The sequence below is a fragment of the Chionomys nivalis genome, chromosome 8 (assembly GCF_950005125.1).
Source record: "Chionomys nivalis chromosome 8, mChiNiv1.1, whole genome shotgun sequence".
NCBI lineage: Eukaryota > Metazoa > Chordata > Mammalia > Rodentia > Cricetidae > Chionomys > Chionomys nivalis.
Genome location: NC_080093.1, coordinates 44360165 through 44375030, shown reverse-complemented (window position 1 = coordinate 44375030; position 14866 = coordinate 44360165). Strand labels below are relative to the sequence as shown.

General features: G+C 50.6%; 1 protein-coding gene across 3 annotated transcripts in view; it reads right to left on the bottom strand.

Moving 5' to 3' along the window:
• Positions 1–14258, bottom strand: part of Dtx4 (deltex E3 ubiquitin ligase 4) — a 36407-nt gene extending 22149 nt beyond the window's left edge. Inside the window, exons 1-2 of one of the 3 annotated variants that reach the window (XM_057777254.1) lie at positions 14210–14258; positions 4494–5217 (exon numbers count right to left, since the gene is read on the bottom strand). In XM_057777254.1, the coding sequence (XP_057633237.1) occupies positions 4494–5110 (617 nt within the window). In that variant the 5' untranslated portion in view covers positions 5111–5217; positions 14210–14258. Of the gene's footprint in view, positions 1–4493; positions 5218–12264; positions 12322–13167; positions 14129–14209 lie in introns of those variants that run through there. The other 2 variants (XM_057777253.1, XM_057777255.1) reach the window with 2 other exon arrangements.
• Positions 14259–14866: the final 608 nt, after the last annotated feature.

Here is a 14866-nt window from a genome sequence, read left to right as displayed (position 1 = left end):
TCTGGAGAGGAGCCCACACAGCTGCCTGAGAAAAGCCAGGCCGCCCACAGTGAAAGCACCCACAGAGAAAATACAGGACACACAGAGATGGGACTTCTGCCACCCAGGCTTCCACAGCTGGCTTAGAGAAGCCAGCGGGACTGGTGAGAGAAACCTCTGGGAGCCAGGCAGCCTGAGAATCCAGCTGGGGTGGGGCTGTTCTGGGAATTCAGAAAGAAGACTTCAATAGTTATTTATGGGTCTATTTGAAAAGAACTTGTTGAACCCACTTTGGAACAATTATGTTTGATGTTGGGGGTGCAGCAGCTCTTTCTCCATCATACTAGGGGGCAACCATAACTGTCCACAACAAAAAAACCCACACAATTCTCCCAACAATCTATGTAATAGGCATGACTGTCAATCTCCCTGCAAAGGTAACAGGGCTGGGCACACAGAGGTTAGGAAAACCAGACTAAGACTGCAACATAGTATGTGGCTCAGAGCCTTCCACTCTGCCTCCCATAATGCCAAGCACTCTGTTAGCCCATGCTGTAATGAACAAAGCCATCACTGGGACAGAAGAGAGGCCTAACAGCCAGGTCTCTCTATCCTACATAGGCCTAGTATGATGAAGCCACTTTCCACAAAGACAGATGCGGTGAAGCTCATAAAACAATGTTGTTTATATATCTGGCCAAACCAAAAAGCTACTTTTCTTTCTGAACTGCTCCCTGAATAAGGGAAGACTGGATATGGGGAGGGAAAGATGTCTTTAAATGAGAGTCACTAGACCAGGGAAAAAGGAGTAGACTTGATTCCAGGTTCTGTAAATGACCAAACACTGAAAACAGTAAGAAGTCAGCTAACTGCTCGAGCCTCAGTGGTCTAGGGTTAGAATGTGTCCCCTGGGCAATTTCCCCTTCAACTGTTTGAGAGGAAGGTGACTCAAAAGCCCTGGACCTCCTCTAGGCAGATTCACCTTCCAGACTCTACGTGCAAAGGCTTGAAGAACCTGCCTCCTGTGGTATGTTCCCTGGCTGCCCACCGGGGGGCAGCACTCACACTACAGCCCTGCACCTGCCCCCTTTCACCACCTCCCCAGCCCGCCTCCACCTCAGCTGATAAAATACTGTGATCCGAGGGACAAAGGCCACCTTTGTTCCCACAAACTGGACTGGCAGGTTTCCACATGCTATCTGGTCAACCAGGAAATACTCCACTCCTCAGAGCAGCCCAAGAACTGTGGAGTGTGGGGGTCTAAAGAGAGATAGGGGAAGTCTGCTTGTGGAACCCCTGAATACTCAGAAACACTTGTATCAACCGGTGGGGCCAACCTGGCCCGGTGAGTTAGGAAACGGGCAACGTGGACAGCAGTGGAGCCAGGATTGTGTGCTTTCCCCAACACCAGACAGGGAGGGAGAAATGGACAGTGGATGCCCCATCTGTATTCAGCCTGCTTTGCCTTTGGCAGTGCTGGCCAGCTCCTCTGTATTCTGTGATCACATCTGTCTGCCTTTACCTCAGCTGTAAACGGGACCTGATAAATGTCTGCTCCCTCGGGGTCCCCATGAGGCTGTAGGATCTAGGTCAAGTAGCTGGTAAACAGCAGAGCCTTGTGCAAATTTGGGCAACTGTTTACACTTTTATTTTCCAATCGTCAAAGGACTTGCTATCTGCCACTTCCTGCTTTATTAATCCAGTTTTCTCACATTCTTGAGCACAGGGTATCAGGTATAAAGGGCAGAGAAGAAAGCCCAGTAGTGCTGGGGACTGTGAGCAGGCAACACCTGCCTACCCTTCCCCCATGATTCCAGGTTAAAAGGAAAACCCCAGAAAACCTGTCCTCTGCCCTTGGGGCCTCAGCTCTCTGAGCCAGAGCCCCTCCTAGGAAACAGCAATCCAATTACAAGCCCGCTTCTCACATCCTGGGTTGTTACCAGTTATGGGAGGGTCCAAGTTTTTATTTCCATTGATAAAATAAAACTAAAGAAAGAGAGGAGCTGACAGAGTGCAGGGAAGGGGGCGTGAATGGGGTTGGGGAGAGGGGATATCCCTGCAGACCCTATGGTGAGAAAGCTTGTGTTTTCGGACGTATTCACCAAACCAGGAAACCTCATGAAGGACAATGGCCTTGTCTCTAAGGCAACCAAAAACTATGCCTAACTGGAGGTACAGAAACCTGGACTCTGAGGGGAGAGGGGTGATGGCTGCCCTGCACAGACCTCCCCACCCCTTTTAAGAACCTCCTGCTTGTGTCTGAATAATTCACTGCATCTTTTGTTCCCTGCCAAGACTTTCTCTTCATCCCACATTGCCTGCCCTCCCTGATCTTCTTTTTCTTTCCTGTGGGAAAGTTGTTTGAAGAGGTCATAGGCAGGGAGGATGGGGACGGGCTGTGTAATGACAGAAGGTTGATGGCAATGCCAGACAAAGCGGATAATACACGCTCATTAGTGGCCAAGAAAAGCTGGAAAAGAAGATGGCAATGCGGTGTGGGAGGTGGGAAAAGGTGAGAAGAAAGGGCTGGAAGGCAGACAGAGGTGGGAGGGGGCTCCCTTTCGGGAAGACAGAGCAAAATCAACTCATTTCTATAGCCCTTTTCAAAGTGTGCTGCCAGGACTGAACTCCTTTCTGCAGTTTGGTGGAGGAATAAAGGAAAGAAATGAAGCCTGTTGACCTCTTCAGACTCACTGCAGCTCAAGGGCTATCTGTCTCCGTGATGGCATGAGGTCACCGGGACATTTCTCAAGGGGGACAGAGACAAGGTGTAAATTGGATCAGCTCAGCTTTGATGTCAGTTCAGTAACAACACAAGTGTTTAGCCATTAGATACACCATCATCATCATCATCTGCAGCTAACCCCCACGGGACTCTGTGCAGTCTCTAACCTGAAGGCCTCATTTAACCCTTCAGACAATCCAAGGATAAAAGTACTATTATGTCACTCAACAGCCAAAAACACTAAAGACAGAGGATGCAAAACTTACTCCAAGTAGCACAGCAAGGAACTCGGGTTCAAGCCCAACATTCAAGGGCTCCCGTGTGCACACAGAGCCTCCTCCTGTGTGCCAGCAATCACCCCCGAACTCTGCTAGAGTGCCTAGCACACTGCTGCAATCCAGGAGAGAGGAGCTGAGGAGCAGCAGGATCCAGGCACCTCTTGCCCTCCGTCCCATCCATCACCCTAGAGGCAGTCATGAGCCTTCCATGCCTCCAACTGGCATTATACGCTGCCTTCTGAGTCACTGCGGCTGTAGCCAAAACAACGACGGAACAGTGGGCACAATACTGTGTTCCAACTTCTCTGCCCCACATGAGCTGGGTGACCCTCCAAAAAAAGGTAAATCTTAGCAAAGTGCCCATACATGGAATACAACAGTGACAGAAATGGGATAATAGCGGCAAGCCCACCTGGGACCTGTCAGAAAGTCAACTCAATCCATTGAGGTTTTCAGAATGATCCCATAAGCAGGTTGTGTAAACCGGGAATTGTCATTTGACACACAAGGACACTGGTCCTTGCAAAGATCCTAGGGTTTCCATTAGTGAGAGGCAGGAAGAGAGACTGTTTCAGCCTAGTGCTCCTCCCTCTGCTGCGTGTTTTCCCCCGAGCTAAGACCTCCCTATGCTAAGATGTCTGGAGACCCAGCTAAGCATCTATGGCCCTGCCTCAGGGCAGCCTGGATTTTCAGTCTTAGGGACCCATTGCAGCTTTCAAGCCATCTCAACCACGGGCACAGGACAGCAGCACGGCCAGGCTTTTGGGGACAAAAGGAAGGTGGCTGGGTGTTATGAGTTGACAAGAAGTCAACAGGTCACGCAAAGACTGCTGCGGGCACTGTAGGGACCTGAGCACTCCCATTTGGTGGATGAGGGATATCAAGAAAGTAAGAAACACTAATGGCGCCTACAACAGCCCCAGCATGTCAGAAGCATGCTGAAATGGAGTATGGGAAAAGCAATCCCTGCTTGGCACCTACTGTATGCCTGTACGGATGGGAATACCTGGTGTGTGTGGGGGGGGGGGGGGGGTGCTGCAAGGCCAGACTCCTGCCACATATCTGATTCTCTTCATCTGTGAAATGGGATAATGTCTCCAGTCATTATAAAGATTATAAATGAAAAGCTAAAACCATTAAACCAAAACACAGTGGAAGCTCAACTAATGCCAGCTAAGATTTCCTAGCACCGTCATCTGTACTTGCTGGGACTGTAACATGGGTATGTTTGCAGTTTTACTAATGATGAAGTCAGAGCTTCACATGTGGGTCGTGCCTCAGACACGGCAACTAACAGGCAAGACCTCAGTTAGATCCAGACCTCTTGGTGCCCTAATGTGAAATCGCTCGTTGTTCACACCAGGCTGGCTTCCGCCTACCAGGGGCAGCTCAGTCTGACAAGACTAGGCATGCATGTCTTAGCCAGTCCATCTTGCTGTCTGACCCACAGGTGAGTCACAGGCTACCTCTAAGGTGGGTAAGTGCGCTGTGGCAGCCATGGGAACACCTACCCCGAGGCAATCAGCACCCGGGACTGGGCAATGGCCAGTCGCTGCAGGTTGGACCGATTCAAGGTGGCCAATGCCACCCTTCCAGGCTTCCTGTTGCTTCCTTGTGGGCTGGTGGGGGAGCCTGCAGTTGCCCCAGCTGGTGTATTAGAGACTTGTCTCTGGATCACCTGTGATGGAGCCGTCTTCCCTGGGCCCCGCATGGTGCTGGAAGTATTTAGTGGCTTCGTCACAGGGCCAGGTGGTGGGGGCAGCTTGCCCACTCCAGAGGGAGCTATGTTCTTGCGAGTTCCTGGAGGCTGAAGGGGCCCACTGCTCCCATGGACCACAGCAGCCTTGACGCTCATCACCAAAACACACTGTGGACAGGAACAGGGTGGTGCAGGGGGGGAAGTGGTCGTTCCAGGATTGACTGGCCAGGACTGAGCCTTCGGCATAGTGCCTGTGACCATGGGGTAGATGAGGTCTAGTCGGCGGCGGATGCGGCGCTGGCGCTGGGTCTGCCTGTTGATCTGGCCCATGGTGCTGAAGTCAATGATGTAGCTGAAGCCAATGGAAGTGAGGTCGATCCAGGGGTGCTGTTTCTCATAGGCATGCTGGATGGTAATACCCACTTCCATGTCATAGGGTGTCCAGGAACCATTGTCATTCTCCCACTCCCACACGACACCCTTCCCAGGGGCTGAGGATGGGTCGTAGTAGTTGCGGCGAACTGGACGTAGGGTCCCTGCCGAAGACAGAGGAGGGAGGGGTCAGGGTTAGTGGAGAACACCACTGATGTGTATTAGAGTCACAGGTCAGCATAACTGCAGTCCTACTGCGTGGCAGGCCCTGCACTACCTAGTAGGGTTTTGAATAAGACTCATTCAGGAGTCTACAACATTCCAAGGTAGAAGCAGATGAAGCCACATGGAGGGCACAGGAAGCATTGCCAGGCAACAGAATGGACCTCCAAACTCAGGGTTCAGGTATATTGATTTGGAGACAAATCAATTCACTTTCCAGCTAATACAGAATACCTCAGTCAACTCTTGTTCAGAAGAATAAGGCAACTCTCCCTGGGAGTTTTTGCAAAAAACAAACAAACACTAAAGAAAGGTGCCAGAATTTCCATGACCATCTGGTAACTCTCACTTGGGGGAGAAATGCCCTCATGCAGAGAAGAGTTCATATGTCATCCCGGCCCCTCTGAAGAGCCCTGCACCCAGGGCTATGGAGGAAAAAACACAGAGCCATAGAAGTCCAGAAGAAAAAGACAACTTTGCTTCCATCTAAAAGGTCAGGAGTTGTGAAAATGAAGCTGACCATGGCTCTTTTGGAGCACATTTAAAAAGAAGGAAAAAGTGGGATAGTGAGATGGCTCAGGGGAAGGGAACATGCTTCTAAACCTGATGACCTCAATTTGGACCCCAGGACTCACATGGTGGAAAGAGAAAACTAACTCCCAGACGTTGCCCTCTGACCTCCACACACACGCCGCAGCTCAACCCATCCCCTACTCTGCCAAACAAATAAATGTAAAAACAAAACAAAATAAAAAACGAAAACAAAAGTTAAGATGAAAACGTGTTATTGGGAGATAGGGCATCATCTTGAGAGAACTCTCACCTATTTCCCGGGAATTGAGTCTTTTATCAGCAGTAATAACATTTTCAATGGTCATGAGAATAATTTCATAATTATCTAAGGTTTTCTTCCAAGAAACTCAACCCTTCTAAAAATAGCATCCTCTTCGTTTTAATAGTCTCCCTATGGGTTTGGAAGAACCAAGGGGATAACAAGATAACGCGATCACAGGGATGACCCAGCAGGCCCACAAGAGAACTGACTCCAGAATCTCTACACCTTTTTCCTCTCCCACCCTAATAACAAATTCTGTGTCCAACCAGGACTCATTTCATGGCATCAACATCAAGGCTAAAGGCTGAAGGGGCTCTGAGATGCTAGGGGTCCCTGCATCTGCCAGCTTACACTCTATCTGAGGCTGTGGTGGGAAAAGGCTCCCCTTCCCTGGCCTCTCACCCACCCCTTCCCCCAATCCAGAGGGAGACACCATGACGGGGACAGAATGCCATTCAAGGGGGAAAGAAAGGAACAATGGTTATTCAGGCCTTTGCCAGGGTCATAACCTACTCCCCACCCCATCTCCAAGCCCCTTAATAACCCAAAACATCAACATTCAGAGGCAGGAGGGAGAAGCAGAACAATTCTCCATTCAGGGCCAGGACTCTGTTAGGGGCCCTAGGGTATCAGGATGGAGGGGGAAGTTCCCGGGTTAGCCTCCATTTCCTTCCTCAGCAGCAGGTCTGCTTTCTGGGGAACAAAGCGCAGGGTCCATGAAGGAGGTTCCTTCCTGCTGTGGGGGGAAGTCTTCTTTCCCCACCTCTTAGGTCTATGCATAGCTGTAACAGGTGGATTTGAAGACAGGCAGGAACTTGTCATGCAGCAACTGCTCAATCAAATAGTGATTATTATTGCAGTTCACCCTTGAGATGTTATAGTGCGGTAAGAGGACGTGTGTGTGTGTGTGTGTGTGTGTGTGTGTGTGTGTGTAGGGGGAAGACACAGGGGAAAAAGAAAAAATATGAAATCACCCTGCCCCTATTCAGTCTTTACTCTTGGTTGCTCACAGACACAACTTCCATGGCAATCCTATAAACCACTGACAGATAAGAAAATTAAGTTCAGAGAGTTTAATGACACTTTTGAAAATGCCCTCCAGGGAACAGGGGCAATGCACTTGTTTAGAGCTTCCAAACACACTTAAAAAGCAGTAACTTTGTTTGTTTGATCAATTAATTTTTAGCCAATAAAGTTACCAATCTTGTAAAAGTTTGAACATTGTCTCTGAACTCCCTAGGCCACGTCCTGGCTCCATACACACATTCCTAGTTTATCTTCTTCTATCCTTTGTATTTTCCACTATCTCTGTCAGATACAGACCTAATCCTCATGTCTTCCACTGCAGTTCCATTTCTACCGGCAAGCCCTTGTAATTTTCACCTATTGCAACCCTCTCTCTTAGTTCTTAGGCCACTGTCCGCTCACTAGTCCCAGCCCCACACCTCAGGAAGCTTTAGGTGCAGAACTGGACTGACAGTTTTCAGATGTCTACACTAGATGTCTAGGCTTACTCTCCTTGTAGGTGCTAAGTGTTGGCAGGGATACGGCTGTGTGGCTCTTTGTAGTCCACTCCCTAAGGCAAGGTCTGGCGTTATTAAAACACCATAAACTGTGCCATGACTGACTGAACACTCTGGCTACTATCAGATTTACTCACTGATCGCAGGTTGCTCCTCATTCCATTAGTTGCTATGGAAAATGCAAAACTCCGGCATTCCTTAGCAAGCAGCGTGCAAAGGGAGTGAGAAGGCAAATGTGGGAGGGATCGTTTATGATGCAAAATGAGCCAAAAGGACATCAAGGGAACTCCAGTTGTCAGGAAAAATGACTGGACACTTTCTCTGCTTAAATCTTCCTTCAATTTTCTTTTCTTCAGCCAGGACCAAAACCCCCTGCTTCCCCCAGCTCTACAGCTCCTCCCCCAGCTCTACAGCTCCTCCCCCAGCTCTACAGCTCCTCCCCCAGCTCTACAGCTCCTCCCCCAGCTCTACAGCTCCTCCCCCAGCTCTACAGCTCCTCCCCCAGCTCTACAGCTCCTCCCCCCAGTTCTACAGCTCCTCCCCCCCACATACTCTCCACGTAGTTCTTTCAGGCTGGCCTCAGTCTCTCCCGCTGCTGGTCTCTGATTCTGGGAACCTTCACCATGCTAGGTCCTCCTTCCTAACCACTCAGCAAATTCTTTGTTGGCTCTTTCAGGTTAAATAAAACTCATTTCACCCCAATGAAAATTCTGTGACCAAGTCAAATCCTGTTCCCACTTTTTAACAGCACTGATCTCAGCGTGCAGTTTGCATATTTACCTAAGTGGCTCCTTAGATGCGGATCCGCCTCTCTCCCTAGATCCTCAATCTGATGACAGCGAGCAGAGCATCAAACCGTTTACCCTAGCTCTGTCCCACAGGTTTGACATTTATCGAGCCTGAGGGAGTCACTAATATAGTGATTAATTACCGAAGTAATGATGGCTTGCAGAACTTTTGAAGAAACAGATGACAGCTGACGTGAGACTTTCACTAGTCAAATGGAAAGAAAGGGCTTCTTTCCAAGGGGAACCACATGAACAGGCGGGGTGGAGAAAACCACAGAACTACCAGGAGAACCTACGGCACAGAGGACCAAGCTATAGCCAGGGCATAAAAGGTCTAGAACACCAAGCTGTGATGGGCTTTGTTTTACGATGAGGAAGAGCTAGTGAAGAGTATTAAGTGATAAGACCAAAGCTGCTCTCCTGATCAGTTCTGAGTGGGTGGACAAGTGTCAGAGAAAGCAAAAAGAGGTGAGGAGACCCTACAGAGAGGACTGGGAAGGACTTGGGCACAGGCAGCTGAACACTCTGCAAATGAGGTTTCAAGGCCACTTACTCACAACCTCCAGGGACCCAGCAATGACCCCAAGACCCAAGAGCCTTGGTCTGGGAATCCAGTTCTCTTTATCCATATCAAAATTTCAGCCAGAGGGGCACACATGTTGCATTCCTGGAAATATTAGCCACTCCGGCTCTGAATAAGAGGATGAGTCAAAGAATCCTGAGGTTGACCACAAGGAGAGTACAAGATGATAGCAAACAGAGGAATGTAAAGATGAGCTAGGATTTTGGAGAGAAAGTTGCTGAATTTGGTTTAGCCCTATAGGATAGTCATCAAAAATATATAACCTCAGAACAAAAAGTTTGGGAGAAGAGAGAAGATGATATTTTATTCCTAGAGACTTCTCTATTTGGAATATTCTAGGTGGATTAGACAATCTGAAGAAGTTCCATCTACCTGGGTCCTATGGTGTGAGGACCCAGGGAGAAGGTTTCCAATACATTAGGCACAGAGGATGTTCACAAACCAAAGAGGAAGGAAAAGAAGGAAAAATGGTCTTCTCACTTCAAAGCATTGGAGATGCTTTGTCTTTGGGAACTAGAAGACTGCTCCAGGCATGGGCTGAGATCTCTGACATGTGACCCACACCTGTGTTTTTATAGTCTACACTGTCAAACTCTCAGCTTCTCTTACCAGCACGATTTCAGCTCACCCTCAGTGTAGAACGCTCCAGGATGTTCTATTCCTGATAGGCCCCCCACACCTACACTGCACGTGAAATTAGTCCACAATGCCCACAAATGCAGCAAGCATACATGGAATACTTCACTGGACTCTTAGCTCTGTCACTGACAAAGTAACTTGAACTCTTGAGCAATTTAAGCTCTTTCAACTTGCTCCTCTTTCCATAAAACGGGAGTAGTCTTCATATAATCCTCGTGAAGCTGAAACAAGACACCCGTGCAACTATCTTGGCATGACGCATCTCTAGTGCCCACTTGGTAACCATTATGTCTAACCCCTCCATTCCTGTGTCCACACTAGCTAGTATGCGATAGGAGAGATTCCGTCAGATCTCGCAGTCCCACTCACTCCATCGGGGCCTTCTCATAAAGATAAAAAGAGACAGGTAGCACTAAAAGCTTTGCGCTGGAAATACTTCACTCTTGTGTCAATTTATTATCAATAGCATTGTTGTTGGTGCGGGGGTCTCGGGTATGCATGTGCAGATACTTATGCTGGAAGAAAGGGACTCTGAAGGCTTCTCTTCAATCGGCGACAGATATGGGAAGGACTGACTACAAAAGAAAAGGAAGATGACAGCAGAGGACTTTGCACAGAGAGGACTCTACTAAAGCATACAGACTGGTCCAGAACCCCTTCCCTCCTTACCTTTTTAAATATTCTCCAGCCCAAACGCCTAGAGAAAAGTAACCTAGAATGCAAATCAGCTCCTATTTGCAAAAGTCTGAGGAAGGAAAACCCAGGGCAAACAGAAGTGGGCAGATGGGTGTCTGCAACCCTCCTAGCCATCTCCCTGGAGACAGTCTGGATGCAGTCAAGAGCTCGAAGGAATGAAGAGACCAAGCTCACTAGGTATCCAGGCATACAACTCTGAAAAGAGAAAGCTCTCATGTCAAATGCCTATAAAACAAGACAACCAAAGGGAAAGGAATTGCCTCCAGGCAGGGGACTTCCAGCTTGTCTGGCTTTATAGGGACTTTTCTGGTTCCCAGCTTTACAGTGTGGCTTGAGGACAGTGAGTAATTTAATTAAACATTGCCAGGGCTTGGCTAAGGTTGCCTGGGAGCTGGTGGCTTAAAGTTCCTAACATGTCGCAGTCTCATCAATGGTCTTCTTTGAGAGGAACCGAGTTCTTGTGTGGACGCAGGAGGCAGCAGAAGGGGGTCAGCGCTGACATGAAGGAATTCTAATCTGCACTGACAAGCTCCCTGGCAGGCCCAGCCTTTCTAGGAATTCAGCCTTATGGATGCCTTTAGCATCCCAGCCTAGCACTTGGCATGGAGGAGAGAGGTGCCCAGGAAAGTGAACTTGATGCAGGAAAGAGGGATGACGCCAGAGCAGTGTGGATATGAAACACACAAGGCAAACTTTAAAAGGATTCAGGCTGGAGGAGGTGGTGCATATCTGTAACCAATCCCAGCACTTGGGAGGCTGAGACAGAGAGTTGGCCAGTTTGAGGACAGCCTGAAGGAAATACCTAGATCATATTTTTGAAAGGGGTTCAGAGGCATAAGAAACAGCTCAGCGGCAGAGTCTTGCCGAGGACCGTGACTATTTTTCAGCTTCAGACCTAAAACAGAAGAAACTAAGTGACTGCCATAACCAGTGGGCAATAGGGTGTGCCCCAAGAAGAGCCCCCAGCAGCCAAAACCTGGGAAGGAGATACTGTCATTCACCCCAGGTCCTCTAGAACTTTACTTTGTCTAGAACAACGTCCAGGCCATGACTGCTCCTAGACCTGTGTCCATCTTAAATAGCCCCCAATGCAGATTAAACCTCTGACTTCCTAACAGTGGGGCAGGGGATGGGGCCGGCCCATGGCTAGAATGGCTCTCCATATGCTGCAAAGACTTAGTCTGAAATAGAAGAGCTAAACTTGCTGTTTTATTTTGAGCAGGCCTGGAACTCCCTGTCAGGTGGTCTGCTGATCCCACCTCCAGGGCTCAGCTGCTTCCTCCATCACAGCCCCACACAAGCCCTGCATCTGAGGTCCCCATGCCTTACTTCTGCGTCCTCTACCCAATGCACAATGGCATCTAATTCCTACACTTAATCCTCTTACCCCACCTCCCTGCATTCCTCTTTGTCCTCTCTTCCTCTCAGCTCCTCCTCCCCACTTTCTCCATGAAGGCTCAAGCCCGCCAGATGCTGAAACTTCTGGAACATTGATCCCCCCCCCCCGAAAGTTTTCTTCCACTGGCCAGGGTCATTCAGTTTTTGGCAAACAGGCTTTTCAGAGTTGTGACGGCAGATAACGAGAGGGGGGAACTATACTTCTTTCCCATGACAATTCCAATTAGAACACAGGATGTGAGGGTTTTCCTAGGAAGTTCAGAGGACCTGTCCAGCAGCTGTTCCCTGAGCCACAGGGCCCTCCTCCCCTTCTCCCTCCCCACCACACCTGCTCTCCAGGCTCTGCAGCTACCCCCTTGGGAAAGGCCAGCCAGAATTTAGAAATGACCCCCAATTAAAAAGATTACTCTCTGGAGACAGGAACTTGTCCCAGGTCATCAGTTAAATTAAACTTGAACACACTAGACCCAGGGGAAAGAGCAACTGTGATTTCCTTCTCCCTCCTGGCTCCAAACCCATATTCTAACCTCTGCAGTTCCATTCCAGGCTAAAGGCTGCACAGCTGGGAGATTCCTGTGGTCTTGCTGGCAACTTGGTTTTTACGTAAAGACGAGAGTTCAGTGCCTTGGGAGGCCAGAGTGGCCCTTGTATGCTACTTAAGAAAAACAAAACTGGGGACAGTTTCTTCTCAGCCTTCCACCTACTCTCTCCCTCCTCCTCCACGGACAAAGGGAGCAACTTCCCTGCCAGGCATTCCAGAGCCCAGTCCTTCCCCCTCCTCTCTCCATCTGCTGTGGCCTGTTGCTTCAGTACTTGGAGTATACAAGTAGAGGCGTCTGTGGATGCCACCACATCCAGGAAGTTCCGGCCCTGAAACCCCTGGCTCCATTCTCTCTTCCCAGTAACATTCCCACACTTCCACACAATAGACTGCAATTAGAGCGAGGGGATCGCTGTCTCCCCAAGTCTTACACTCAGGAGTAGACACTGGGAAAGCTGGGTTCACAGAGGAGGGACAGAGACAGCAAGGTTAAAAGGGGAACATGTGGTAGCAACGAGGGTGTCTGAGACAAAGCAGGGTCAGCCAAGGTGTGAGCAGCCAAGGGGCTGCAGCAATGTTTTTGCTTGCTAAGCATTGCTTGGGGGGCTGCAAAGTCCTAGAGGTCCTGCACAAAGAGGCACTAGGGGCTGAAAGGGGGTATAAAGGGGTCTCCTGCTGTTAAGCTGTAGCTGAGTTTGCTTAATCAAGACACTTTAAACTACTTGGAAGGACATTTATTTGGAGGTGGTCATGGGATCCTGAGAGAATCTAGGGAAGGGAAGCACCTGCCTTCAACACCGATCCCTGGCACCAGTAAGAGAAACTGCCCACAACGCACGACCACGAGGGCGGTAGCTCCCGGGATAGACAAGGGCTGTGGGCGGCTCACCCGTGTCTTGACGGAACTGGTTCATGGACTGCAGGTCGATGATGTAGGGCGCGAGCCGACTGTCCACCTGGCCCAGTACCACGCTGCCCCCGGCGCGGGGACCCGCGCGCACCACCGCCTCGATGTGGTGGCTCACGGCGGGGCTGTAGGGACGCCAGCGGCCGTGCTCGTTCAGCCATTCCCACACCACCACGGCCGAGGCCAGGAGCATGGCGAGCCCGGGGCTGTGGCGCGCCGCTGCCCGTCTCCCGGACCCGGCCTCCTGCGCTTCCTCCGGCGCCGCCGCCTCCAGGCCTGGACCGCGCCCCCCGCCCTGCGCCCCGCCGCCGCGGGCAGCCTCAGCAGCGGCCCATGGGGGAGTCCGCAGCCGCGCAGGCCCCGAGACGCGGACCCCGGGGCCGCCTGCCTCCGACCGCGCTCCGCCGGGCTCCGCCGCTGCTGCCGCCGCTGCTCCGAAGGGTCCAGCGGCTTCATGCAAAGGCCCGGCCCTGCGCCCTCGCTGCCCCTCCTTGCAAAGCCACCCGGGGGCGCGCGGCCTGAGCGGCGCTGCACCCGCCTCGCACCAGTTGCGCCTCGGGCTCCGCGGGCGTCCGCGTGGATCGCGCCGCACGGTCACGCCCTCCGCCCTCTCTCCGTGCGGAGCGCGGCGACCGCGGCGGCACAGCTCCCCCTCCCTGCGGCTCGGCTCAGTGCCTTCCAGAAGGAGTCGCCCCTCCCCGGCAGTGCGCCAGGGCGAGCTCGCTCCCGCGAACGCTTCCCTAGTCCCCGGGTGCCGAGAGCACGCGCGCCATCCCGACCCCAGCGGCCACGACCGGGCCTTAACTTTGCAATCTCTTCGAAAATGGAACTTTCTGTCTGTCTTTCTGTTTTCAGCGCAGCGCCTACTGAGTCCGCGGCGCGAGCTCCGAGGGTCGCATTTTTTTCCGGCTTGCGCACGCACGGACACACTCACACTCGCACACAAACACAGACACACACACACACACTCACACACACACACACACGAACAACCCCACGCCCTCCTCGTTTTGCCTGCTATTACCTCATCTTCGCCTGCATCCTTCCTTAGCTGTCGGTCAAGGATGAAGAAGCCACGCCTCCTGGCCGCTCGCACCAGAGCGCTAGAGCTTTCTCGCCCCCTGCTGGTCGGAAACCTCATGTACAGGTCAAAGGCCACACACTGGTGACCACTGAGAGCCAGAGCCAAATGAGAGCAAGAACTATTTCTATTAGAGTTAGGACGCACAGGCTAAACTGGTTCATCCTGCAGTGTCTCTGTGAATCAACCAGGAGAGAGCAGGACAAACACAAGCTAGACTCGCTTATTTTGATCATTAACGGCTAAAGAGGAAAATATTCTGAAGTGCGTTCTGACTAAAGTTAGGGATTGAGATCTGGATTGCACATTATTGCTGGGCATGGTACCCCACACTCGTAACTTCAGCACTTGAGAGACTGAGCAAGAAAATGAGAATACCCATATCCAGACCAGGTCTCAAAAAAAAAAAGGTTAGCATTTCTAAGAGAATTACATATTAACCTTGTCAGGGAACACACACTTCCTTTCTCTGTGGGTGAAACCTCATGTACAATGAATTCATTCTGATAAAGTGAAGATGGGATTTGGAATAATTTTATATTGGTAATGAGATTGTGAATTTTTTTTAGAATTGCCTTTTCAGACTTTCATATGCTCTTT